The 27,218-nt window shown below is 41.3% G+C and overlaps 1 protein-coding gene and 1 long non-coding RNA gene across 2 annotated transcripts in view; one reads left to right on the top strand and one right to left on the bottom strand.

The window, feature by feature from the left end:
• The window catches only part of LOC137212305 (uncharacterized), a 181,940-nt gene that overhangs the window by 93,926 nt on the left and 60,796 nt on the right, over positions 1 to 27,218 (top strand). The gene's annotated exons all lie outside the window — the stretch shown is intronic.
• Positions 530 to 26,297, bottom strand: LOC137212292 (myosin-2). Its single transcript, XM_067715524.1, has 40 exons — positions 26,205 to 26,297; positions 26,012 to 26,054; positions 24,340 to 24,563; positions 24,107 to 24,250; positions 22,429 to 22,585; positions 21,412 to 21,439; positions 21,214 to 21,328; positions 21,035 to 21,127; positions 20,342 to 20,405; positions 20,124 to 20,222; positions 19,565 to 19,668; positions 18,852 to 18,990; positions 18,064 to 18,182; positions 17,826 to 17,975; positions 16,545 to 16,715; positions 16,109 to 16,418; positions 15,565 to 15,644; positions 14,619 to 14,706; positions 14,410 to 14,527; positions 13,636 to 13,759; positions 13,411 to 13,547; positions 11,326 to 11,581; positions 9,513 to 9,755; positions 9,223 to 9,399; positions 8,995 to 9,140; positions 8,821 to 8,911; positions 8,345 to 8,734; positions 7,078 to 7,204; positions 6,266 to 6,384; positions 5,928 to 6,124; positions 5,029 to 5,212; positions 4,782 to 4,947; positions 4,555 to 4,679; positions 4,078 to 4,386; positions 3,787 to 3,990; positions 3,333 to 3,458; positions 3,072 to 3,242; positions 2,884 to 2,988; positions 2,669 to 2,764; positions 530 to 814 (listed from the first exon to the last, which is right to left on the bottom strand). The coding sequence occupies exons 3-40, from the start codon at positions 24,541 to 24,543 to the stop codon at positions 662 to 664; spliced, it is 5,829 nt and encodes a 1,942-aa protein (XP_067571625.1). The 5' UTR covers positions 24,544 to 24,563; positions 26,012 to 26,054; positions 26,205 to 26,297; the 3' UTR covers positions 530 to 661.

Raw genomic sequence — 27,218 nt, 5'->3', positions numbered from 1 at the left:
ATAGACCTGGAAAATAGGTTCATGTTAGGGGAAGCAGAAGCTTTCTAAGATCCTACTATACCCCACTATTAGGGAAAGGTTAGAAATAAAAATAACTTCCGTATTTCTGTGCATCCGGACAGGCTTCCCTGATCAGTGACAACTTTATGGTCTTAAAGTATTACTATAGACCTAAAATAAAAGCAAGTACATAATTCCTTCTTAGTGGCAGGTCAGATGTGATTGTTTGATAGTCTTGTGATTATTCAAGTTTTTTTTTTGTTTTTTTTTTGCGGTACGTGGGCCTCTCACTGTCGTGGCCTCTCCCGTTGTGGAGCGCAGGCTCCGGACGCACAGGCTTAGTGGCCATGGCTCATGGGCCCAGCCGCTCAGCGCCACGTGGGATCTTCCTGGACCGGGGCACGAACCCGTGTCCCCTGCATCGGCAGGCGGACTCTCAACCACTGTGCCACCAGGGAAGCCCTGATTATTCAAGTTTTGACGTCGCTTCAGGAAGAGAGAGAGAAAAGAAAAGACCAGTCTAAGGATATTGCTTGCACAGTGCCCTACGCTCTTTATTTCTTTTGCAGTAGGGCAGGATAGACAATAATTACAGAGAGAAATGACCAAAGACTTCACATTTTGTGCTTCTCTCCAGTCATTCCATAGCGTCAGGACATGATCACTCTTCACTTATGACTTTCGTGTGAACCTCCCGGCTCTTCACCCGCAGCTTGTTGACCTGGGACTCAGCAATGTCAGCTCTTTCCTCTGCCTCCTCCAGTTCATGCTGGAGCTTGCGGAATTTAGATAGATTTGTATTGGATTGTTCCTCCTGAGAATAAAAATGGAATTGTGAGGCACCCATACCGGGCATCTTTCTAGACTCTGTAGGCCTAAGGGAAGAAAGGACTTGCCATCTGCAGAAAAGTTAAAATACCCAGTGGGAAACCTTATTGTCTTACCACCTTCTGAATTTTGCTTATCATTAAAATTAACTTTATGATTTATTTGGGGCTTCATGTCTCATAAATAATCGCAACTCTACTTTTGCAACCAAAAGGTGGAAAAAAAATATGTACTACAATTAGAGTAAGAAAAATATAAGAGCAGAGAAGAAGGCAAGGATAAAATCATGCTTGTTAATGCTTGCTGGAAGATGACTATTCTCTTGAATTAGATATTCTTTATCATTAGGATGAATTTCTTAATACCTTCTTTATATTGAAATAAATGTTGAATTTTATCATATATCATTTTGGCACATTTCAAAACAATCACTTTTTTCCTCCTACTTTGGATGTAATGATTCTATTGACAGACTCCTTAATATTAAGTAATCCTTACTTTGTAGGAATTAAGCCTATTTAATCACTGATGGACAGTCTCCTTAATATTTATTTATTTATTCTTATTTGGTTGCACCGGATCTTAGTTGCAGCAGGCGAGCTCCTTAGTTGTGGCATGTGAACTCTTAGTTGCGGCATGCATGTGGGATCTAGTTCCCTGACCAGGGATCGAACCCAGGCCCCCTGCATTGGGAGCACAGAGTCTTAACCAGTGGACTGCCAGAGAAGTCCCGACAGTCTCCTTAATAAAAGTAAGGGTTGCTATAACTATACTCATGAATAAAACTGCCTTTAGTATCTTCCCCCCTATTCTCTTTTGGACAGGTTTTGGTATGCAGGTTATGCAAGCTTCTTAAAATGATTTGGAAATCTTTTCATCTTTTCCCATGCTCTGGAATCAGGGATTATCTGTTCCTTGAAATTTTGAAAGACATATCTGGACCTGAGTCTAGTTTCAGAAGTATTTCTGAAATAACTTATTCAGCCAACTTAATAATTAATATTCTCTTATTTCTTTAAGATTTTAACTGTCTTAACAGATTTATATTTTACATTTAAAAATAACCTTTCTACCTGTATGGTTTGTCCCATTTCCCATTTGTAATGTTGTGAGTTTGTATTTTCTCTCACTTTTTCCTTGATTAATCTAGTTATAAGTGTATTTATTTTATTAATTCCCTAGATGTTAGTGAGATTATCAAATTAGAAAATAGAATACTCTAATTCATTAATTTCTACCTTTATCTTTATCAACACCTCTTACTTTTGTTATTTTATTATTATTTATGATTTCTTTATTGGACTGTCAGTTTTCTTCATTTTTTAAAATTCTTGATTCATAATGAAAGCATATAAAGCAATGAATTGTCCTTCAAGGACAGCTTTGGTTACATTCTAGACTTATAAATTCTAGACTTCTTCCTTGAAATTTTATTTACAGTTAAAAATCATTCAGTAATTATGTTTTTATTTAATTTAATCCAAACATTTTTTAGGAAAGTTAGTTTTTTAACATTTAAGTGCTTGGAAATTTTTGTTTATATGTTCTCATTACTTTACAACTTTATCACACTGTGGCTAGAGAATGTGGCCTGTATTATTTCTGCTTTGAAATTTTTTGATTCTTTGTGGATTGAATGTTAACTTTAAAAATCAATCTATTAATATTACAAATAGTAAACAATGAGTTAAAAACATGCAAATGTTTTTAAGAAGTACACAGTCTTCTATGAAGCAAACAGCTTATTTACTACAAGAAGTAAATAGTAAATCTAATTATTTATTTATTAGTTTTTCTTAAGAGAGGACTTCTCCCTTCCCTCTGTCTTAAGGATACTTACAGCCTCCTCAGCTTGTCTCTTGTAAGATTTCACTTTTGCCTGAAGTTTATCTACCAAGTCCTGAAGCCTGAGTATATTTTTCCGATCTTCTTCCGTCTGAAAGATGATAAAAACCACAGGGCCTTACTTCAAAAGCACATGACTGTTGGATCATCTCATGTGAGTGTTTCCTGTATATGCAAGGAGTGCTTAGCTGATAAAAACGGTTGCTGTACCTGGTAGGTGAGTTCCTTCACTCTCCTCTCATGTTTGCGCAGGCCCTTGACAGCTTCCGCACTACGCTTTTGCTCACTCTCAACCTCTCCTTCCAGCTCACGCACCTGCGAATGAGTAGGCTCTTAAGAACTTTGATCCAGTAAGGCATTGGGAACAAATGGAAATAGATAGATATTGAGAGACCCACCCTGGCCTCCAGCTTCTGGATCTGCTTCTTCCCGCCCTTCAGGGCCAGCTGCTCAGCCTCGTCCAGGCGGTGCTGCAGGTCCTTCACCGTCTGCTCCAGGTTCTTCTTCATCCGCTCCAGGTGGGCACTGGTGTCCTGCTCCTTCTTCAGCTCCTCGGCCATCATGGCCGCCTAATTAGCAGTAAAATAAAACCAGTAGAGAGAGCTGAGACAGCCCATCAAGATTCTAACTTGACCACCCCCGTGTGGCCCTCTGCTCACGTCAGTGATGGCCTTCTTGGCCTTCTCTTCTGCATTGCGAGCTTCTTGGATAATGTCCTCCATCTCTCCCTGGATTTGGGAGATGTCTGTCTCCAGCTTCTTTTTCGTGTTGATCAGGCTGGTGTTCTGGTTAAAATATCAAATTTAGAAATACTGAGTACATGAGAGCAAAATTACAATGTCCAATGTTCTAATGAACCCACAAACTAATTAATTAAGGTAACTAATTAGTATCCCTTCTTGTTCCATAAATTATCTGAGTTGACAATATACTTTTACAAGACAGTCAACTCTGAATGTCACAGTTCATATAAACAAAAATATTGTTAATCCAAAGATATTTTAAACTTTAACCTCCATAAAACATTATGAATACATTTTTAGATAGTACTAAGATTTGAGCAAGAATTTCATTTCCAGTCCACTGTATTTTTTACTTTTATGTTATACTCACCTGGGTGTGCAGGAGCTGGACGCGCTCGCTGGCATCCAGGAGCTCCTGCTCCGCCATCTTCCTGCTCCTCTCCGTCTGCTCCAGGGTGGCCCGCAGCTCCTCGATCTCGGCCTGCAGCAGGTTGGCTCTGCGCTCCACGATCGCCAGCTGCTCCTTCAGGTCCTCTTGGCCCCGGAGAGCATCATCCAGGTGGAGCTGGGTATCCTGTGGAATGAACGATCATTGAGACACCTTGTTCTCAGGGCTGCAGTCACCCCAACTGCCCTGGGACCATCTCCTGAGCCCATTTACCTTGAGGATGGCTTGGGTGTTCCTGTAGTTCTTCAGGGCCTCAGCAGCCGTGCGGTTGGCATGGTTCAGCTGGATTTCCATTTCATTGAGGTCTCCCTCCATCTTCTTCTTGAGCCTGATGGCATCATTTCTGCTCCGGATCTCAGCATCCAGCATGCTCTGCATGGACTCCACGACTCTAATGTGGTTCCTCTTCAGCTGGTCAATTTCCTCATCCTTTTCAGCAATTTTCCTGTCAACTTCAGACTTGACTTGGTTCAACTCCAGCTGGATGCGCAGGATCTTCCCCTCCTCGTGTTCAAGGGATGCCTTAATGACAGCAAGGGGTGACATTAGCAGGGAATGGAAGCATTCAGAAGTTTTTCTGCACATGTTCCTTCCACTAATTTTGTGCTATTTCTTTTTCTGTTCAATATATGTGGCTAGTCCTAATTTTTTTTTTTGAATCTGTTTACAATGCACATTTTTGACATGTACCTCTGCCTCTTCTAAAGCAGCCTGAATTTCAGACTTTTCTTGTTCCACTTGTTTCTTTATTTTCTCCAGTTCATGTATATGTTTCCCTCCTTCTGCAATCTGCTCAGTGAGGTCAGAAATCTCCTCTGTTGTTTGGGTAAAAGACAGGTAGAGGTTTGATGAGACAGAGGACATAAGAGGAAGGTTCCTCCAAGGCATGAAAATTATTGAAAGTGAAAGGGACTCACGTTGCAAGTTTTTGTTCTCTCGTTTCAAAGTTTCTAGCTGATCCAAGGACTCCTCGTAGGCGTTCTTCATCTTGAACAGCTCAGTGCCAAGAAAGCGGGCCTCCTTCTGAGCGGCCTCGAGCTCGACATGAGTTTCCTCATACTTCTGTTTCCATTCTGCCAGGACCTGAAACACCCACCAAGAGTGGTTACCTCCTGGAAAGGATAGAGGACAATGGTGGAGAGCAGAGACTGCTGTAGAAACTACCTTATCGAAGTTCCTTTGCTTTTTGTCCAGAGCTGCGCAGGCAGCGTTTGTCCTCTCCACATCGAGCATGAGGTCCTCGACCTCATTCTGTAACCGCTGCTTGGTCTTCTCAAGGGAAGCGCATTTGGCGTTCACGGCTTCTACATGTTCTTCAGCAGCCTGCAGCCGCTGGGCCAGCTTCTTCCTTGAAGATTATGTATGTTTGTAGAAAGAAGTGAACCAAACCAAGAATTATGAACTATTACCATGCTGAAAAGTATGGGGAACTTCATATTAAAAATATCCAATCATTCACTCAACAAATATTGATGAGCTTCTTTTATGAACCAGATGCTGAGTACACAGCAGTGAACAGGACAGAAAAGGTCCCTGCCTCGTGAAGCTTCCAAACAAGTGAGAAACAATAAGCAAGTGAGAAAATGCATAACAACATCTTGCAGATATAAGTGCAGTGAAGGAAAATAAAATGGAGTATGGCGTGGCCAACTATTCTAGATACTCAGGGAAGTCCTCTCCGAGGAGGTAACATTTGAGTCAAGATCTAAAAGAAGTCAGAGTGAGCCAGAGGGAGATCTGGGGGGAGAGTATTCCAGACACAGAGGGGCCAACAACTGCAAATACCTGAAGCAGCAATGAGCTTGGTGTGCTTGACAACCAGCAATAAGGCTGATTATCTGTATAATTACTTGTTATTCTTTGTTTCCTAGCCTAGAGTTGAGGCTAGGAGGGTAGTGATGGTGTTTGCTTTATTCATGTCTTATTCTCAGGGCCTGAGTGCCTGGCAAGTAGGAGCTAATTAATGAACGTTTATGGGCTAATTCACTGAATCTTCAAAGGTTGTGTCTTTCTGATTCAACATCCAGTGTTCTCTGCACATTCTCTCCTATCTGTGCACATACTTGGCCTCCTCCAGCTCCTCCGTGCGCTGGATGGCGTCCGTCTCGTATTTGGTCCTCCACTGGGCCACCTCACTGTTGGCCTTGGACAGCGCCCTCTGCATCTCGGCCTTGGCTTCCTGCTCCTCCTCATACTGTTCCCGCAGCAGGTCACAGTCGTGGCGGGAGGACTGCAGGGCGTGGGCCAGGGCGCTCTTGGCCTGTGGAGGTAGTTACGCCTTCTTTTTACTGTACGTTTAATTGTTTAATTATTAAGTTTCAAAACATTTTTAAAGTTGGTGTAATGGACTCCAGTTAGGGTCAGGTTAGGGGAAAAAAATGAGTCTTAGAATGATAGTTACCTTTATCTCCTCTTCAAGTTGCCTCTTTAATTCCTCAGTCTGTTGAGTAAATGCTTGCTTGCCCCTTGATAGCTGAGACACCAAAGATTCTTTCTCATCTAGCTGACGTGAAAGCTCACCTGTAGGCAGAAGGAATGGCACCACTTTTTAAAGCAAAGGAAAAGTTTTGCAAAAGCCCATATTAGAAATAAGTTTAAACTCTCAGCACCGCCTTCCAGTTGAGTACCCAGGTGATTCAATTCTCTGTTGACACCTTCATGCTAGTGTCAGATTTCTCATCTTTATGGTGAAACTTACATATTAACCTGAATGAATAAATACAGCTTAAATTCTCTTTGTTCTCTCCATAACTGATTCTTTCAGGGTTATATAATATCGTGCAAAACCTGTTGATAACTGTCAAAGACGGTAGCTAAAACGTCTAATTCTACATTGTCCCTGTTTCATAAGACATTTGAGGGACTGGGTTATCCATTGCCCTATTCAGGAATTTGGTTCACTCTGATCTAGACAAAAAGAAGCTTAGTCTAAAACAGAAGCCCTGGACCCATGCTGGAGTGACTCCTGATACCAAGCATCCCCTCCATGTGACCAAATCCTCAAGGCCTTTGTGGAGCAGAGCTTGACCCAGTCCTGTGGAAGTCTTCATCTCCAGCACTGTCCCCAAGTGACCTTGCATGTAGGATGAGAGCCTGAGCTGTTTGGTGAATCACACATATTCTCAGTTGCTTTTATTAGGCTCTCACATCACGATATCAGTTGTTTTTGACCACATCATCTCCACTTTTAGGCCTCATAGAGGAGAGAGTTACCAGATTCTGTCTGCAGGCGTCCCCTCTGAGTTGTCAGGTCATTGATCAGCCGCTGTTGCTCTTCCTCCTTCGATTTCAGCTCGCTCACTTGGTCTTCCAGGGTGCGGCACATCTTCTCTAGATTTCCCTGCGAGAGAAAAAGTAGAAGAAGCAAATGAAGACATTTTAATAATATTTTGCTATTTCTTCTAAAACAGAAAAATATTTATTTTGACATATAAAATAAACTTTCTTATATGTAATACGATATATTAGAATTTTTTCTATATATTTTATGATTGCTGTCCTAAGTTGAAACTATACATTGGGGTTTTTAAAAAGCTAATTGTGAAGCTTTGTTCAGTATTCCAGGCATACCTCATTTTGCTGCTCTTCACAGATAGTATGTTTTTTTTTGTTTTGTTTGTTTGTTTGTTTGTTTACAAATTGAAGGTTTGTGGCAACCCTGTGTCCAATAAGTCTGTCAGCGCCATTTTCCCAATAGCATTTGCCCACTTCGTGTCTCTGCATCACATTTTGGTAATTCTCACAATATTCAAACTTTTTCATTATTGTATTTGTTACAGTGATCTGTGATCAGTGATCTTTGATGTTACTACTATGACTCGTTGAAGGCTCAGATGATGGTTAGCACTTTTTTAGCAATAAAGTATTTTTAAATTAAGGGATGTATATATTTTTTAGACATAATGCTACTGCACACTTAATAGGCTACAGAATAGTGTAAACATAACTTCTATATGCACTGGGAAACCAAGACATTTGCGTGACTTGCTTTATTTTGATAGTTGCTTTATTGTGGTGGTCTGAAACCAAACCCGCAGTATCCCTGAGGTATGCCTATAATAAAAAAATTAAAGATCATGTACTAAATTTAAGATTTTTTGAGCATTGAATGGCACGTTTTCTAAAAGCATGTTTATAAATACTTGATTGTTTTTATGTACCGTGAAACTTTGCTAATTGGATAATTGAGAATTTTGGAGACCTGTGTTCTCCAGTTGGAGAAGAGAACACTCACAACCGATGCTCACTGCTGGTGCTGTCATTTGTTAGTAGTGTCATGGGGCCGATGCGCTTATTAACTTCTTTGAATATTAGTTTATTCATATGATTAAGTGGAAATAATACAAATACATCTTTCTTGCTTACCTCCTGGATTACTACAAAGAACAAACGACATGTTGTGTGTAAAGGGCCCTGTGCAAACTGTGACATGCACATAAAGGGTCATTGTTGTTAATAACAATTTCTCAGACTGCGGTACCTTGGCTTTGGAGACAGTCTCCACGTTGTTAGCAAGGTCATCAATCTCCATCTTCATCTCACTCTTCTCCTTCTCCAGCTTCTGCTTGACCCTCTGCAGGTTGTCAATCTGCTCCCCCAGCTCGGCCACACTGTCCGCGTGCTTCTTCCTCAGCGTGGCCGCCGTGGCCTCGTGCTGCAGGGTGGCCTCCTCCAGGTCCCTGCGCATTTTCTGGAACTCGGCCTCCCGCTTTTTGTTCATCTCAATCTGGACCGAAGTGGCCCCGCCGGCCTCTTCCAGCCGCTCGCTGATCTCCTCCAGCTCCCGGGAGAGGTCCGAGCGCTGCTTCTCTGCTTTGGCGCGGGAGGCCCGCTCTGCCTCGATCTCCTCCTCCAGCTCCTCGATGCGGGCCTGGCAGTGGGGAAAAGCTCAATTTTAGCCTTTTTAATGTCGTAACTGTGCCTCTTTGAGCCAGACTGATGGAAATATGAACTTACTTGCAGCTCTTTGATCTTCTTCTGCAGTTGAATGCCAAGTGCTTGTTCATCTTCAATCTTGCTTTGCAAATTGCTGATTTCAAACTCTTTCCTTTTTGCAAAGTAGCAGAGGATAACAGTTGAGTTCATATGCAACATTGGAAGCAAGTTCATAAGCAATTCTTTCATACTTACTTTTTGAGCTTTTCATCAAGTTGTTGTTTCTCATTTTCAATGTCCATTATGGACTCTTGGGCCAACTTGAGGTCACCTTCAAGTTTCCTCTTAGCCCTTTCTAGGTCCATGCGAAGTTTCTTTTCTTGCTCCAAAGACCCTTCAAGCTAAATACAAATAATGTTGAGTCAAAAGGATTGCTTAGCTTCCTTTCAAAGAAAATAAGTTCCTTGCTAATCCTAGACTTACGTCATCCACTTGCTGCTCTAGCTTGGTTTTAGCTTTGGTCAGAGTGTTCACTTTGTCCTCTTCTGCCTGCAGGTCATCCAGGGTCTGCTGGTGGGCCTCCTGGAGGGCCTTCTTCTCCTTGGTCAGCTTTGCGATGTTTTCATCCAGACCTGCCATCTCTTCTGTGAGGTTTTTCACCTTAGGAAGTAAAAACACTTTGCATTACATGTTACATTTTGGTGGCTTCAGTTTTATGCTTGTATTCCCTAATAATAATAAAAAAGTAAACTTTCCTTGTATACGTTTCCTACCTTATTTTCTGTGGCATGTTTCTCCTTCTCAACCTTGGCCAGTGTCAGCTCAAGGTCATCTATGTCTTTCTTCAGTTCCGAACATTCGTCCTCCAGTTTCCTCTTCTTGGCCGTCAGCTCAGCATTGATCTCTTCCTCATCCTCAGCTCTCTCAGTCACCTCCTTGATTTTGGCCTCGAGCTGGATTTTGGTTTTGATCAGTTGGTCACATCTTTCCTCTGCATCAGCCAAGCCTTCAGCTTCCTTGAATTGGCAACAAAATCAAAATTGGGAAGTAAGAATGAAGTATTTCACAGTGATAACAGTGTAAATCACCACTATTGGTTCTTTGGCTTAAACTTTTATGAACCACCTGCTGTGTGTGATGCAGGACGCTTCACATTGTGAGAAAAACAAAATGTATCAGATATTGTCCTGTTCCTTTAGAAGAGTATATTCTACAGTAGATTAGAAAACTTAACCCCAACAAGCTACCATTAATTCAGAAACCAGTTAGTGACGTAAGAGATCAGAGAAGTTGTATCAGATATGGTTTCATGAATGAAGTGGCATTTGAGTTGGGCTTTGAGAATGGGTAGGATTTGGTCTTGTAGAGATGAATATATTGGGAGAAGGATCAGGGGGAGAGAAGGGGTTCCAGCGGGAGAAACTCTGGATGGAGCTGCCACTGGATTATTTCCCTTCGTAGTCTTGGCAGATGATCCTGGTTAAGATGCCCTAAATTCTATCTGAGGCATACAGTGATCAAGAAATTCCTAGCAACCTATGTTTCTACTTAAGAGGGTTGGGGGTGGACAGGAAATGAGAGAGAAATTGATAGATACATTCATCAGTGAGCCTCCATACCAGTCTTTGAATACATAAAAGAATAAAATGTGCCGCACATAGCCAGGTAGTGAGTATAGTGGTGTAGGACGGAGTCTAAGTGATTATCTAGGGACAAGAGAAGAGAATTCAGGATAGATTTGAAAGGGGTGGGGACAGAAAAACAGCTCTCTTCCCTTCTGTAATCTAAAAGAAGGAATTATTACACTGCCCAAACTTGACAGAAGAGACCAATCTTAATCAGCAGGAAACACATACGATTTTGTGATGAGTAAATTATACCAGACCAATTCAGTTCACTCCAAATGAAAGACAGTCTCATAAATTACATTTCAGAGTTGATGGAAGCAATTCTAAAACACTTGGTTTGGGAGTAGCAGCAGGCTGGATGGAGGGAGAGAGTTGGGGGTAGGCAGAGCGAGTTAGGTACTGATGCAGCAACCCGGGTGTGATGTGCTACAGCACTGACTATGGAGACGGATTGGAAAGAGCAAATCTCAGTTTTGGAGATCAAAAACAATAATTCAATAAAAATTGATGTAGAATACTGTCATTTGTCAGCTATACAGCTGTGATTTAAGACCCATAGACATATAGACATCTAGAAGTTCAGGGAAGTTTCAGAGAAAACAAATCACTCTCTCCATGCTATCCTCTCCTTAATATTTTATTTGGGCTAGCTTCATGTTAAAATCACTTTCAAGGACTGTCTTCATAGGGAAAAGAAGTTGTAAACCCTGTAGTTTGATGAAATTGTACAGAATGGAAGAAAATGGTCAGTTCTAGCTCATTGCCCTGGTTCTGGTTTGGGGGCATTTATTGGGTGATGAAGGAATAAGGACTTCATTAGTACCATCAGAGTGCTTTAACCTTCTCCCTCCAGTGAGTGTCTCTCACACTGACTACCCAACTCCCTGCCTCTAGTTGTGGCTAGAGTCATAGCGCTTGCGTCCTGATTAGCAGTGCACAGGATGATACCACTACTTACAGCCTGAACTTGGAGCTGCAAGTCATTTTTTTCTTTCAACAGTGACACCATCTTTTCTTCCAGTTCCTTCCTTTTTGCCTCTGACTTGGCAAGTTCTTCTTTAGTTCTCTCAAACTCTTCCTTCATGTTGGCCATCTCCTTCTCCGTCTCCGCACTCTTCAGCAGGGGCTTGATCTTGAAGAAGAGTTTCATCCAGGGCCAGTGCTTGACGTTCATGAAGGCTCGGATGTTGTACTGGATGCAGAAGAGAGACTCCCTGAAATTTAATTGATGCAAATTAGATATTGTGTGGATGATGAAATGAGATGAAATCTTGGCAGTGAGAGTTGGAGGTTCTGCCTTCCACCATGTTCCTCACCTACTTTCAAAAGCACAGATGAAAGAAATTATATTTGGGGATGGTGGTCAAGGACTCATTAATCATTCCTTTCTCTACGTTGGTGCTTCTCAAACTTTGGTGTGCATAAGAATCATTAACCTCTTTTTTTTTAATTTATTTTATTTTTTTGGCTGTGTTGGGTCTTCATTGCTGCGTGTGGGCTTTCTCTAGTTGTGACAAGCAGGGGCTACTCTTCGTTGCGGCGCGCAGGCTTCTCATTGTGGTGGCTTCTCTTGTTGCGGAGCACAGGCTCTAGGCGCACGGGCTTCAGTAGTTGTGGCACGCAGGCTCAGTAGTTGTGGATCGCAGGCTCTAGAGCGCAGGCTTAGTAGTTGTGGTGCACGGGCTTAGTTGCTCCGCGGCATGTGGGATCTTCCCAGACCAGGGATCGAACCCGTGTCCCCTGCATTGGCAGGCGGATTCTTAACCACTGCGCCACCAGGGAAGTCCCTCATCTAGTGTCTTAATGATCTCATCTCATCAAATACTGGTTCCTGGACCCTTTCCCCAGAGATTCAGATTCTGCAGATATGAGGTGGGGTCTAAAATTTGCATTTTTAACAAGTTTGCAAGAGATGCTGATGGTGTAGGTCCAAGGACCACCCTCTGAGAAGTACTGCTCTGCTTTAGTGCTTTGCAAACTTTCCTACGTGAATGCCACTGAGAGCAGTGAAGGGGGAACCAGACCCCTCAGGGATGTGGGGCATGGGATAAAGGGACTCATTAAAAACTCAGAATTTCTTTGAAAAATCTCTGGTTTTATATTTTAATGTTGTATGATTTTTGCATTCTACTCTAATCTCATCACATTTGTTTTCATCTAAATTATTTTTAAAAATTAATTACCTTCATATATGGGCAATTAATTGCCCCAATATATATCTATATATATATCTACATATATCTGTCTATATAAATATATATATAGGTTCATGACCAAACTTATTATTTTTAATGAAATAGAATACAGTAAAAGATATTAGCAGAACTACAGGTGATAGAAAATCTGTTCCATGTAAATTATTTATATATTTACACACACATACATGTATGCATGGATATACAGGTGGCAATATAAAATGCATTTCTCCCTATGGATCCCGTTCATATGCGTCCTGCAGTTTGAGACACCTGACTCGTAGTCTTAGAACTCTGTCCCTGCATCAAATTAGATCACTAAAAAGCCAGGTACCTCAGTGAAATTGTATTAACTTACTGAAAAAATATTTTTCACCAATTTTGCCCTTAATAATTTAAATCATAATAATTCAATAATAGAAACGATCAGATGAAGAAGTTGTTTCTGCATGTTGAGTACAACCACTGTTGAAAATACTGTCTGCTATGCAGTTCAGTGTATCTTATTTAATGATCTACCCAGTAAATTCATATTAGAACCAAATGCTAGGGCAACACTTTGTCTCTGCTTACTCAATGGTATGTTTTCTCTTGTTAGATAAGACCTACACATCTCTCTTTTTTATTATGCTTCCCTCTCTTTTTTATTTTTTACCCGAGCATTCGATGTATTCTGTGGTGATGATTCCTACCTTAACTTTTCTGGTACATGTATATCTCCACTTCAGCATCAGACTCTTATTCATTCCTTCTTACTCTGGTGGCCTTATCATATCTGAGCCTTAACTGTAAGCCACCTCAAATATGCTTCTGAAGGATGTGAGTAGACAAGCAATATGTTTGTATACCTCCTCTCCACCATCTTCTGGTACTCCACTCTTGCCAAGAACCCTCTGCACCTGGCCTGGGTTCGAGTAATCAGCTGGGCCAGCTTGTCATCTCGCATCTCCTCTAGGAGCCCCAGAAGGCCAGCTTTGAAGAAGACCTGTGTGTGGGCAGAGTTGCAGATCAGAAACTTTACATAGACTCCAAAGGGACAGGCATAGTGTCTGGTGAGCCTTAGAGACTATTACCTTGGTGTGACCAAATTTATACTGGGTGTGGTCAATGTCGATGGATCCAAGGAGCTTCTCAGAAGCCTTCTTGCTGTCAATGAATTGTCCTTCAGGGATTGCACTTGCATTTAATACCTTGTATCTGGTAAAGTAAATATAGTTTTTTAAAACTTGGTTTATTGATGAGACTAGTAGTAGCTAAGTATTAAATGATCCATTAAAAAAACCCAGAGCTTTAAAACAATTATTCTTTCTTCACAGGAAGGACGTTGTATACATAGATGGTCAATCTAGTATCTACTGTCTATTTTTATTCCATTTTACCTTCCTGCACAGTTGCAACTTTCCTTTCTGCCTCATCAGACCCTGTTCTCAGGAAAGTATCCTACAGTTTTGTTCCCATAGTGTGTAGATGAGCAACACAATGTAACATATTATCCTTGCTAGATGCATTTGCTGTTGATAGTGCTTCCCTCTACTGAGGTTTTGGAAGGATTAAATGAAATAATCCAAACATATCAAGCACTCAAAAATGGTTGTTCTCATAATTATTGACGTTAATGTAGACATCTATGAGCTAAGCCCAGGAGCATGGTAAATCCAGTGAAAAGTCTCTAGAGTGCTTAGTATGTGGTATATCTGTGTTTTAAAGGTGTTTTGAGGCTTATAATTTTTTACTCTTTTTGTAGCAAATTAAAAATAACAAAGGCATAGTTTTCACTAAATTGTTTTGCTTGCACTAAATATATTTACACTAAACTCCAGGAAACACCATAATTAGGAGAGTCTGACCTCTGTTTGAAGTCTGCATACAGGATTCTGCTTGGGAACCCCTTCCTACAGATGCGGATGCCCTCCAGCACACCGTTACACCTCAGCTGGTGCAGGACAAGCTCATGCTCCATGGCCCCTAAAAAAAACCCATATTTATTTCACTGCAGAGTTTTGTTAAAAGGAGGTATGGCAGTCATGCTTTGTGCTTCCACTCTAGAACTTCTTACCAGGCGTTTTTGTTTCATTGGGGATGATGCACCGCACAAAGTGAGGATGGGTACTCCTGAGGTTGGTCATCAGCTTGTTCAGATTCTCCTGTGAAATCAGGGAAAATCCTGTTATCTAAGATTTAGACATGGTTATGAGCATGTGGTGATGTCTATAAAATCAATGTCCGTGGCTGAGTTGAATGATCCTTCTGGACCATTTTAACTTAAGGTACCACCTTGGTAAACTTTTCCTGAGATGCAGTTTCCTCCTCAATACCTCTTTCTCCACTTGAGTTGGCAGGAGTTACACATATAAAGCAGGCTGTCAGGTGATTCTTCTCAGTGTATGCAAGCACCGTCCTCCTTCCTACCCTTGTCCCTGGCCACCCACGTACATTTACAAAGCCATTGCCTTCCCATCCTGGATGGTCACCCTTCTACCAAACTCTGTGGTTCTCCAGGAAGGAAATACAAGCCTACACTACATTTGGACTTATTCTCATAAATACAGCTTCCCCTTTCCAACTCTGTCAACTTCTAGGGCATAAAGATTATCTATAGGGGGAACAATCCTACCAGTTAAATTGAGAATTGACTAGATTATGAACATGGATACCATATTAGGTTCCTTAAGGCCTAGCTGTTAGATTTTCATTAGTCCTACTGATGATTCAGTCTCTTGGAGCACGTGCCATTGTTTATTTGCATGACTCAACTAGATTATGCATAGCAGAGCATTACGTTTTATAACATTTCCTATAAAATATTTTTTATTATTTGGCTTAGCATGAAAGATGACCTGATAATTTCTGAGTAATTTAAAGCTCTTCTCTTCAAAGCTAGATGAACAGAAGCCATTAGTTAAGGTCAGTCCTTTCCTAAATGACTTGTGGAGAGAAGGCTTTGTGCTTTTAAAAACGAATTCCCAAAATAACAAGAGTGTCAAAAACAGTTTGTTTCTTACTCTGAAAAGGGCAGACACGGTCTGGAAAGAAGAGCCCTTCTTCTTACCACCTCTCTTGGCACTCCCACCGCCACCCGCCTCTGGAGAACAAATAAGAAAAGTTGTCATTCAAACATAGTTTGGAATTGACAGGGCTATTTCTTGCCTATTTGTTGATTTCTGTGCTCACATGGAACATTTTTCCAACACAGATGACCTCTCTGTTTGAGCCTGAATGAATCTTATATGTCAACTAAGTTTGCATCCACTTTTCAGTGGTACTCAATAACCAGCAGATACGGAGGAAAAAGCAGGAGAGAATCATAGAAGCCAAGCCTTTTCATTGGTTGAGATGTTGAAAGTTCCTTTCTGACTCTTTGCAGTAGGGCCTCCATCAGTGCTGGAGTGAATGTATAATCACAATGCAGCCTACGTACTCAGGACTTGGAGGCACAATAGATTTGGCCCTGCAACGCTTCAGCCTAGGCTATGATATCACTAGCCTCAATCTAACATCACATTTTGTAGTATCAGGAGAACATGTTGGGATTTTTTTGAGCATTACCTGCTTCAGCACTTTGAGCCCCAGAGAAGAGGCAAGCTAGAGTCTTCATTGCAGACTTCTGGTACAGCCCGACCACCGTCTCGTTCAGGGGGTCCTTGTTCTTGTCCAGCCAGCCAGTAATGTTGTAGTCCACGATGCCGGCGTAATGCACCAGTGAGAAGTGGCCCTCGGCCTTGCCTTTAACCACCTTGGGTTTTTGGAAGTTGGCAGACTTTCCAAGATGCTGTTCATACAGCTTGTTCTTGAAGGAGGTGTCTGTGGCCTTGGGGAACATGCACTCCTCTTCCAGGATGGAGAAGATGCCCATCGGCTGGAAGCAGACCACAGCACAAAGTTACAATTCTATATAAGCATTTTTCTTTGTCTATAGAATTAAACAAGATGCAGTGAATAATTTAGTTCTCACAAAACATAGTTTCTAAAACTTGAAACGGACCTTCTCGATGAGCTCAATGCAGGCGGCCAGGTCCATCCCGAAGTCGATGAACTCCCACTCGATGCCCTCCTTCTTGTACTCCTCCTGCTCCAACACGAACATGTGGTGGTTGAAGAACTGCTGCAGCTTCTCGTTGGTGAAGTTGATGCACAGCTGCTCCAGGCTGTTGAACTAAATAAATGGATGCGTTTACTTTTCTCTTAGCAAATTGAGCAGTTTAAGATATAGGGCTTCTTAATTTAAAAATGTAGACTAGCCTTTAGATTATGGGTATCAAAGTCCTTGGGGGGCTGTGAAATCTACTGTTTCCTCTGCTGCCATTTTATACAAAATCCTAAATCATCATCATTATTAACTCTCCTTTCTTGCACTTGCTTAAATTGACTCAGGTGTTTTTCTGAGTTCCTACTTAATCATTCCATGTTTATTCCCATCATCTTCTGCATTTTCTGTTGACTCATTTGACAGCTAATTTGAAACCCATTAGAAGCTGACTGGGAGGAGTCTTGTGTGGAAGCCATCATGGTCAGCATTGCAAGGGAGCAATAATTGCCACCCCTACTCTTTGATGTGAAGCGAAAAAAATCAAGATTCCAAATATTATGTACAGTATATTAACACACACTCATATTTTTTTAAAAGCCAAAATGTTAACATTAACTAGATATAAATAGCAGAATTAATATGGACTCCTTTTCCTTCATTTTCCATAATTTCTGCCATGCCTAAGTTTTGCATTTATAATTAGAAAAAGATAAACTTCTTTAAAACTATAAGCAGGAAAAATGTGTCTTATAATCAAATATGAGTTTTTATCCCATATCACATTGATGAGAATTAAGAGTTCCTTGCATTGAATTTATTAATGCTGACTCTAAATTGCTGACCTTTTCTCAGCTCTTACTATCTGCCTAAGTGTTTCTGAATGGTTTCCCTACCATATATTCAGAGCATATTATGCACTGCACAGGTTTATTTTGATATTTTTATATTAACTCCACTTTGCATTGTGGGATTTTTAAACCCCTCACTACAACAACCTAATTCCCAACTCCCTTTGGATCATGTAGCAAGTTAAAGAGTCCTCAGTAAGTAGCTTATTTCTTATAGAAGTGGGATTGCCACTACAATAAATGATTAGCTGCCCAATCAGTGTCTTTTAAGTTTTAGCATAACTTTTTGACATTGGTAATAAAAGGTTATAATATTCACAGATTTCTTCTTATTGATGTTTCCATTGCTTTACTGTAAAAACCCCTTAGCAGCGTACTACCAACTCACATCAAAGATCTCAAAGCCAGCGATGTCCAAGACCCCGATGAAGTACTGCCTGGGCTGCTTGGTGTCCAGCTGCTGGTTGATGCGGGTGACCATCCACAGGAACATCTTTTCATAGACAGCTCTGGCCAGGGCGCCCACTGCATTGTACACCTTGAAAGACAAAGGTGTATCCCTTGAGGTTCATAGAGGACCATAAAATGCTTGCATCCCTGGCTGTGAATTTGAATTATGTACGTACCTGCTCTACAGTCTGGCCTTTGGTGACGTACTCATTGCCGACCTTGACCCTGGGGTTGCAGAGGGCTTTGAGCAGGTCAGCAGAGTTCAGACTCTGGAGGTAGGCTGCCTTGTCAGCAACTGAAAGGAAGAAAGGATAGAATGATGTTATGGTCCAAAGCAACCCGCTTCCTCAAATAAAAAAAAAATTTTTAAGCTACAGGCATTTTGTGCAGTGTTTTCAGAATATCTTTTTGAGTATTCTTGCCCATTTTTTTCACTAACTTCAAGACCTTGGTTATGGGTAGTGTTCCCTAAAGAACTTCAGAAATTGTAGGGACATATGTCTAATACCCGTGCCGCACATATCTTATATAGGTATACTTTCAAATGCAATTCTTGGAAATGAATTTGTCTTCCCAGGAAAGCTCAAGGGTAACAAGTTAAGAATGTGATTTTTGGGCTTCCCTGGTGGCACAGTAGTTAAGAATCCACCTGCCAATGCAGGGGACACAGGTTCGATCCCTGGTCCGGGAAGATCCCACATGCCGCGGAGCAACTAAGCCCTTGAACCACAACTACTGAGCCCGCGTGCCACAACTACTGAAGCCCGCGTGCCTAGAGCCTGTGCTCTGCAACAAGAGGAGCCACCGCAATGAGAAGCCCCTGCTCACTGCAACTAGAGAAAGCCCGCACGCAGCAACGGAGACCCAATGCAGCCAAAAATAAATAAATTAAATAAATAATTTTTTTTAAAAAAGAGTGTGATTTTCAAACAGACATGAAGTCAGGTGGATACTCAGTTGATACCTTCAGTGCCATCTGGCTCCGCTTGCTCCTCACGCTGCTTTTGCTTAAATTTCAAGTTTCCATAATGCATCACAGCCCCCGTGAGCTTGTAGATAGAGATCTTCTCATCATTAGTAAAGCCCAAAATATCAATAGCACTCTGCCAACACAACCAATAGAATGACTGTCAGGTTATGATCCATAACCTGGTTATGTTGTTATGTTAATAGTTAACATGTTTATAGTTAATATGTTTACTATTAATAGTTCACATTTGGATAATTCCTGATTTGTTGGTCAGACTGAGGAAACTGCCAGTACTGATGGGAGCAAGGAACTCCTTAGATTGGGTGTCTAGGGAGCTAGTCAACTGGAAGCCAGCACAGAGCATTGGAATCACAGGCGCATACTCTCTGAAGATGCAAAAAGTAAACTTAAAATAGAGAACAAGGATAGTAAACTTATTATTTTGAGAGGTGGTATGGATTTAATGCAAGTAGATTATTAAAAAATGGTTTAGGGAAATTCGGAAAGGATAGTTCTTTAAAAGACTATCATGGGCAAGTGAGATGTTGCAGGGGCACATCCCAGTCTTTTCAGTTGACTCCAGGTGGCACATCCACGCCCATCTTTGAATCTTCTTTTGTGATTTCTACGAGAAACTGAGGATTTATCTAGCGGGACCGTTGCTCTGACCCCAAATAATCATTCTAATTTTCTTGTGTTCTACTTACATCCGTGGCCATCAATTCTTCCTGATCATCAATGCTGGGCACGCTGATCTCCCCTTGACTGACGAATGGGAAATCAAATGGGTTGGTGGTAATCAGAAGCATTTCTAAGTACATGGAACAGAGAAAAGGTAAGCAGAAATATCCTCTTCATTAAAATAACAGATTTCTAGACAAATTCTAAGGCACTAGGATGGAAAAAGCCGTGATATGTTATTGCCCAATGAAAAAGATTACGGAAGAGCATGTAACTGTGATTCCAGTTACTGTATGTATGTATCTATTTGTAAAGATATATCTACAGAAAATGACTGGAATGATATTCATCCAAGTGTTTATAGTGATTATTTTCATAGTGATAGGATTTGGAGGTGTTATTTTCAGTTTTCCCTTTGAATTTTTATAATGAGCACACGTAAATTTTTACCAAACTTACAAAGCTGTTTTCAAAATCAAGACAATATGTACAGTTGACAAAATTCCATCGTGGAATATTGAGTTGGACCAGGCATTGCTAGGTGCGGGTGTAGTAATTTTGGAAAGGAATTATTACGTTTCTTACCAATTAGTTCTGGTTTCTTGTTGGATGTGATCTGATAAAAAATATGATAGCTCCTTTCAGCCTTAAGCTGGAAAGTAACTCTAGACTTCTCTAACAGATCTGGAAGGAAATAAATGACAAAGAGGAAAAATGTAAAAATTCATATGAGATGCAAATTTTAGTCAATATTATAGGTCATAAGAAACAGAAATTATTGTAAGGTATATGTAAGCACTTACACGTTTCAATATCAGCAGAAGCCAGTTTTCCTGTAGTGCCAAAGTGAATTCTAATGAATTTACCCTTGAAAGAAAAATTAACATTACTACTTTGTTTTTGAATCATATCAAATCTTTGAGAAACTCAGAACACTTGAAGTGCTGACATTTTAATATTAAATCAATTCAGAGACAATTTGTTTCAGGTAGAAAAAGGTGTATCTCCTATTTTTTAGGTAAGATAATTTTATCTTTAAAATTTAAAAATTGTGGATAATTGTAAATAGTGAAAGATGAACTCAGATATAGGGTCATATATCTTTTTTTTTTTTTTTTTGTGGTACGCGGGCTTCTCACTGTTGTGGCCTCTCCCGTTGCGGAGCACAGGCTCCGGACGTGCAGGCTTAGCGGCCATGGCTCACGGGCCCAGCCGCTCCGCGGCATGTGGGATTCTCCTGGACCGGGGCATGAACCCATGTCCCCTGAATCGGCAGGCAGACTCTCAACCACTGCACCACCGGGGAAGCCCGGGTCATATATCTTTTTAGACAGAACTTGGATCCATGTTATTACATGCTCAGAGGAAAAGGAAAGAGCCATGGTATAATATAATTAAATTAGAATGGAATGAAAAAGACTCAGAGAATGTATTCACAAACATCCCATAAATTTTGACCAGTGTGCAGTGTCTGTAATAGTGTCCAAGAGACTTACAAAGCGAGAGGAGTTATCATTCCTCACGGTCTTGGCGTTGCCAAAGGCCTCAAGCAGGGGGTTGGCACTGATGATTTGATCTTCCAGAGTCCCCTGCAAAGGCAAGAGCATTCCTCACATGTGGGGCTCGGGAGTTTCTTACTAGACAGCTTGGATCCTGACGTGGCAATCAGACCCACCTGCATTTTGCCACTAGTACCTTCCTCCTTCCTCTTCTCGCCAGTGACTGCAATTGTTGCAAAGTACTGGATGACACGCTTCGTGTTCACAGTCTTCCCAGCCCCAGATTCTCCGCTGTCAAATAAAAACCAAGTCAGTAGGGGTCCCACAGCTGGTAGCTATTGCAGTCATGAAAAGAAAGCATCAAATCTACTTACGTGATCAGGATTGACTGATTCTCACGGTCTACAAAAGAGAGATTAAGGACGGTCAGTACTGCCTAACATCCTACGGAAAAACCTGAACGAACATTTTGGCCAACCCAATATTTGTAAATGGAGAGTACATAAAATGGCATGGACTTAGTATTTTTTTTTTTGCGGTACACGGGCCTCTCACTGCTGTGGCCTCTCCCGTTGCAGATCACAGGCTCCGGACGCGCAGGCTCAGCGGCCATGGCTCACGGGCCCAGCCGCCCCGCGGCATGTGTGATCTTCCCGGACCGGGGCACGAACCCGTGTCCCCTGCATCGGCAGGCAGACTCTCAACCACTGCGCCACCAGGGAAGCCCCATGGACTTGGAATTTTTCAGCAGTCCCGAGGACTTGGCGGCCCTAGGCCTAGCACCTTTGCCAGCACTGCTCTCTCCTGCTCCCTGTGCCCACCCCCGCCGCACATTAGTGTACAGACTGCCATTGAAACAGAACGCTGCAAAGAAGCAGCAGACTTTCTCTTTTTATACTCCACCACTAAATACTCACTGAAAGTGGACTTTGGGGTTTTCAGGTGGATTTAGATGACAAGTTAGTAACATGTTTATTGTAGGTACAAGAAGTAATGAAAAATAGGCATTAGAGATATTTTTAGTGCGTGAGAAGGAGTAAATATGGTAAAGGTGGTACCTTTGGAAATAATCATGGCCTTAGTCATATTTTTAGGGAAAGTAAAAGTTCATTTTGATGTTTTACTCTCTCTGAAGGGGAAATCTTTCAGCCCTTTCCCCAGGTTACCTTTGTACCTTAGACTGACCTAGCTGAGACAATATTCTAGGAATAAGATGTACGGTATAACTGTTTTAATACCAGATACACCTTAAAATCTGGAGTGTGTTTAGGTTGGTTCTGGGCAAAGGGCAATAGCATTTAGGGGACCACCTCAAAGAGTGTGCTGAGACGGGTAGAGTCTCTTTCTCCTATGGTTCTGTTCTAAAAAGATGCACAAAACATCCAACTCACCAGTCAGCATGAACTGGTAGGCGTTGTCAGAGATGGAGAAGATGTGGGGCGGGGCCTCCTGGCGCTTTTTGCCTCGGTAGGCAGCCACCACCTCAGGGTTGTACACCGGCAGCCACTTGTAGGGGTTGACGGTGACACAGAAGAGGCCCGAGTAGGTCTATGCAAGGGAGTAAGAAAGAATAACTAGCTGAACACCTTTCCTGTGATTTGTGCAATTAACTCATTAAGTGAATTTTCACTAAAAGGAACACTTTAATTAAGTGCTCTACATGTCTTCAAGGCATCAGCACAAAAACTAGTTGAAAGGTTCAACAAGACAGCAGAATCCTTGAGGGAAGGGACTATAGCTTAGACTTCTCATTATTCCTTTTGGGATTTGTCACAGTGATTTTCACATAGCAGGAGCTCCAAAGTTGTGGGGTTTTTTAAATGTAGTATAAGACATTTTTTACTGTAGTTTAGAAAATGGGCATATATTTCCTTTGTAGCATTAAGATATTCAAATTCATAAAAACATAAATTTGGTACCGAAGTACTCAACAGTATGGAAAATCTTCTTAAGATACTGTGATCCAGTCATTTAAAAAGGCACACATGAAGGTATGCAGCAGTACTGGGGAGATATTTGTAAAATACTACTGAGTTATAAAGATACAGAACACAAAATGATGTAAATACGTTATGATTACAACAGATGGATTTCCAAAATCTTTGACAACTGGTCTAGGATAAGTACAAACCAATCAGAATGGATGCTGACTCTAAACACCAGGTACACTTGTGTAGGTGTTGTCCAGCTGACTAGTAGCAGTGGCTAAACTATACAGAAATGACAGGAATTCCTTGACGGTCCAGTGGTTAGGACTCTGAGCTCCCGTTGTAGGGGGCGCGGGTTTGATCCCTGGTTAGGGAACTAAGATCCTGCAAGCTGTATGGTACGGCCAGAAAACAAAAAACAAAAAACAAAAAAAACCCTGTACAGAAATGTCAGCCTAACATAATAGATTCAATTAGAAAGTACTACTGAGTTTGTATTATGTGCAAAGCCTCTGCAAGGCCCTAAGAATGAAACATAAATGAGATGTTGTTCCTTGAGGAACTTTCAGTCTATGTAGGAGACAGACGCGTAAATGACTGATGGTGGAAAAACATTGTCAGTGTTATTGCAGAGACAGAAACAACAGGACATGACATCCAACTTTGCCTGGGGAAGTTGGGAAGTTTTCATCAAAGAGGCATTCCACCCAGAAGGGACCAGAACACAGAGATACAAATTGTGGTTATTTTGGAGGAGTGAAAATTGGTCTTTAGAAACATTATTTTTAAGTGTTAATACATGAGTTTATATTTTCCTTCTGAATGATTCTGCATCAGGAATGGGGATGAGGGGAGATGTAAGCACGTGGTTGAGATATAAACAGTAGCTGCTCTAGCGTTTGTTCAAGGGCTCTCTGGCAAACCCAGTCCTTGTGGACAACGGCCTTGCCTGACTTTGGATGAGAAGACAAAGGATTAAGTGCCAGCTGTTGGGTTGAGCCTTACAACAGCAACCGTGAGCCTTTTAACTAGTGACATTACTAGTGAGAGCGCAATGAGTCACTACTTGTAACCCATTTATACTATAATGGACTGACAGGGTCCAGTGATAAAGCCCACTTTGGGGGTGGGGGGCACTCACGTAGATCATCCAGGCTGTGTAACGCTCTTTGAGGTTGTACAGCACTCCTGGCTCGTGCAGGTGGGTCATCATGGCCATGTCCTCGATCTTGTCAAACTTGGGAGGGTTCATGGGGAAGACTTGGTCATCTTTCACTGTCAGAGTCTGGTAAACAGGAAGGGTAACTGTTTGTCAACTGAGTGACCACACAAAATAATCAGTAGAATGTGGTTGGCTCCTGGGACTCTACTCACTGCTCCTCCTTCGGTCTTCACTGTCACTTTCCCACCTTCTCTGCTCTGGATAGTCCCTTTGACAAAGGATTCCTTGGGCTCGACCACAAAGACAGATGACTTGGCGTCAAAGGGCCTATTCTGGGCCTCAATGCGCTCCTTTTCAGACTTTCGGAGGTAAGGAGCGGCCTCCCCAAAAACGGCCATTTCCTGGTCTGAACTCATGGCTGCTGAACTCAGAGGTCCTAAAGGAGATGAAACATTTCATACTAGAGATTCCGGATTGTCATCTATATCCATAAATCTCTATCTTGATGATATTTCAGAGGCCCAGTTGAAAATTCCATCAGGCAGGTGCACTGTACTCCACGCTACAGTTATTGAAACAAACATATTACAAGGACTCAGAGGCATCAGGGGTCACTGTGTACCCAGCATTGTACACAGTGGCTTTTTTCTTCTTTCATCCTTCAAGAATGACATTCTAATAAGAGGGCTGGGTGGTGGATGCTGCTAAGGAGCTTGTGATCTGGGCTTGCACCTGATCTTTCTGAACCTCAGTGTCTCCATCTTTAGAATAGGGATTATAATATTGCCTTTCTGAATCCACAACCCATGAGATAGAGTGAAGACACTTTGAAAAAGAAAAGTTAAAATAATGACTGAGAAAGCAAATTGAAATAGTTGAGGCTACTAGATATAAAATGTCATTTATTATAATGCAAGAGAATTCTATTTCCTGCCATATAACGTAAGAGAACTTTATGTTCTCCGTGAGACGTTCAGCTAGAAGTGCTCATGTTCAGTGGACTTGGCGGCGAGTCAGATTATAATTGTGTTTACTATTTTTTTTTTTTAGCTGGGTGCTTAGTAGAGTTTCTCTAACATAATTTCTTTGCATATTAAATCCCGTTAACCAGTTTAACCCAGTTAAACTAATTGAGGATAAAAGCCACAGCAGACATTATCCTCATTCTTCCACATTAAAGTCTCCCTCTGCTATTCCACATTTCCTTCCAAAAGAGGCAGGCTCCGGCTGCCCCATTCTGTGTTGTCAGCAGGTTGCCAGTGGCATCAGTAGAATGAAAGGTTTAGCAGAGGATGCTACTTCAGTCATTACGTGATCAAATTACTTGAAACTCATTTTAATCATCTTCCCACCAGTCTCTCTCTTTAGAAATGCAGTGTGTAGTAGTGGGGCAGACTAATATCTTTACTATCTATGTAACAAAAATTTCATAGTGTTTTGGTTTCATACAGCACTCAGCACTGGATAAAGTAACTTTTTAAAAGTCTTTAAAGAAGTAAAAGAAGCATTTTCCTAGGTACTTCTCATTTGTTAGATATCATGTTTGCTAAATGAATTCTAAAAGCAGGACACATTTTTATCAAATTTGAGATTTTTAGCCAGGGAATCTTAGCGCAGATTTTTTTTTCCTACAGAAACAAAATAATATTCTATTAACAACTGTTCTCTTGTAAAAATATTGTCCCACCAGTGCCTGAGTCCTAAGACTAGGTGCATCAATCTAAAAGGCAAGTCCTCCGTCTCCTTCTCCCACACCTTTCCTGAAATACAGTTGTTAAGGTATATTTCCTGAGACAATCACTTTCTCAAAGGTTGCTAAATGACACAAGTCTCTTCTAGAGGTTCTCGCCTTCTCCTCCAGGGACTGGTTAGTCCAAATCTTACCTTGTTAGCAAGTGAGAAGATGCAGCCTGGAAGTGAGACAGTTCTATAAAAGAAAAGGAAAAAGTACTTGATTAGTTAACCAAAAAGAAAACAAAGCAAAACAAAAATCCCATTTGTGGCATTACTTGCTGTTGTAAACAGAAGGCAACAAAAGTCATGGACGTAAAATGTGCAGTATCAGAAAGAGCAGTACCCCAGCCAGCAGCTGCAGCTGACACTGGGCGGTGTAGCTAGCCAGTGTTCCTCCTGAAAGTCCGGTCCTGTTCCCACTTACCTTGGAGCTTTTTAAAGCAGGACGAGTCAGCCTCATTCCAAGGGCTCCTTTATATGGATAGCTATGGAAACAATGCAGCTGCTTCTTCTTTCTTAAGTCAAAAGGAATTGTTTGGCAAAAAAAGTCTTGGCAGTCTTGTATCCCCACATAAATCTCATTCATGTTAAGAATGGTTGGATATAATTAGAAATATTTTTCTTATTGAGTATGTGGATAAATCTCTTATGGATAATTTGAGAAGATGATCTGAAAGGAAGGTTCACACTGGTGGTTAAAGGCAGTGGCGGGGCAGCGAGAATACCTGGCTTCTCTCATAAATTCCTCCTGGCCTTGCTGGGCATGTCTTTTGGGGTTGTGTTGCATCACTTTACATACTTAACAGATGAAATGATAGAAATAAAGGACAAATATTTATTTTAATTTTGTGAGGGTTAATTTTTACCTGTCGATCTTTTTCTTCCAGCCCTGCAAAATTAAGCTATGTGCCTTGAGCGATTTAAAAAGAAAGTCCTCCCTTCCAATATTCTTGTAGTTTTGGGAATACCCTTACTCTCTCACTGTTCTGCTTTTGCCCAAGCTAGTCCTTACACAGCACACTATTTCCTGTCCACCTACTCATTTGACTTGCCTGCAAAAAGAAAGGCTGAATATTTAAAGGTGCTTTTAGGGAGTACTTTTCAATATTTTTCATGTGAGCACACTGGAGAAAAAAATGATAACCTTCGTGTAGCGTGCTAGAAAAACGTGGGCGTGATTTGGTTATGTATATAAATAAAGGCCGTGGTGAGAACGTGTCTTTATTTATGTAACATAAATATAATATACATAGCATTAAGGAATATATTAAATACTGAATGTGTCTAACACTTCCAATTTTCTTTTTTTAAGGAGAAATTTCAGCTAGGTGCCATGAACAAAAGTTATTTATATCTG

Source organism: Pseudorca crassidens, chromosome 19, assembly GCF_039906515.1.
Source record: "Pseudorca crassidens isolate mPseCra1 chromosome 19, mPseCra1.hap1, whole genome shotgun sequence".
NCBI lineage: Eukaryota > Metazoa > Chordata > Mammalia > Artiodactyla > Delphinidae > Pseudorca > Pseudorca crassidens.
The sequence above is the reverse complement of the archived record's forward strand: the minus strand, read 5'-3'. Positions and strand labels throughout refer to the sequence as shown.

Excerpts from the sequence above, each read along its gene's own strand:
- LOC137212292 (XM_067715524.1), bottom strand. The coding sequence starts at position 24,543 with ATGAGTTCAGACCAGGAAATGGCCGTTTTTGGGGAGGCCGCTCCTTAC. Across the intron at positions 15,645-16,108 it reads GGCTCAAAGTGCTGAAGCAG|AGGCGGGTGGCGGTGGGAGT; the intron begins GTAATGCTCAAA and ends TTTGTTCTCCAG. Across the intron at positions 6,385-7,077 it reads ACGCCTGCAGACAGAATCTG|GTGAGCTTTCACGTCAGCTA; the intron begins GTAACTCTCTCC and ends TTCTGCCTACAG.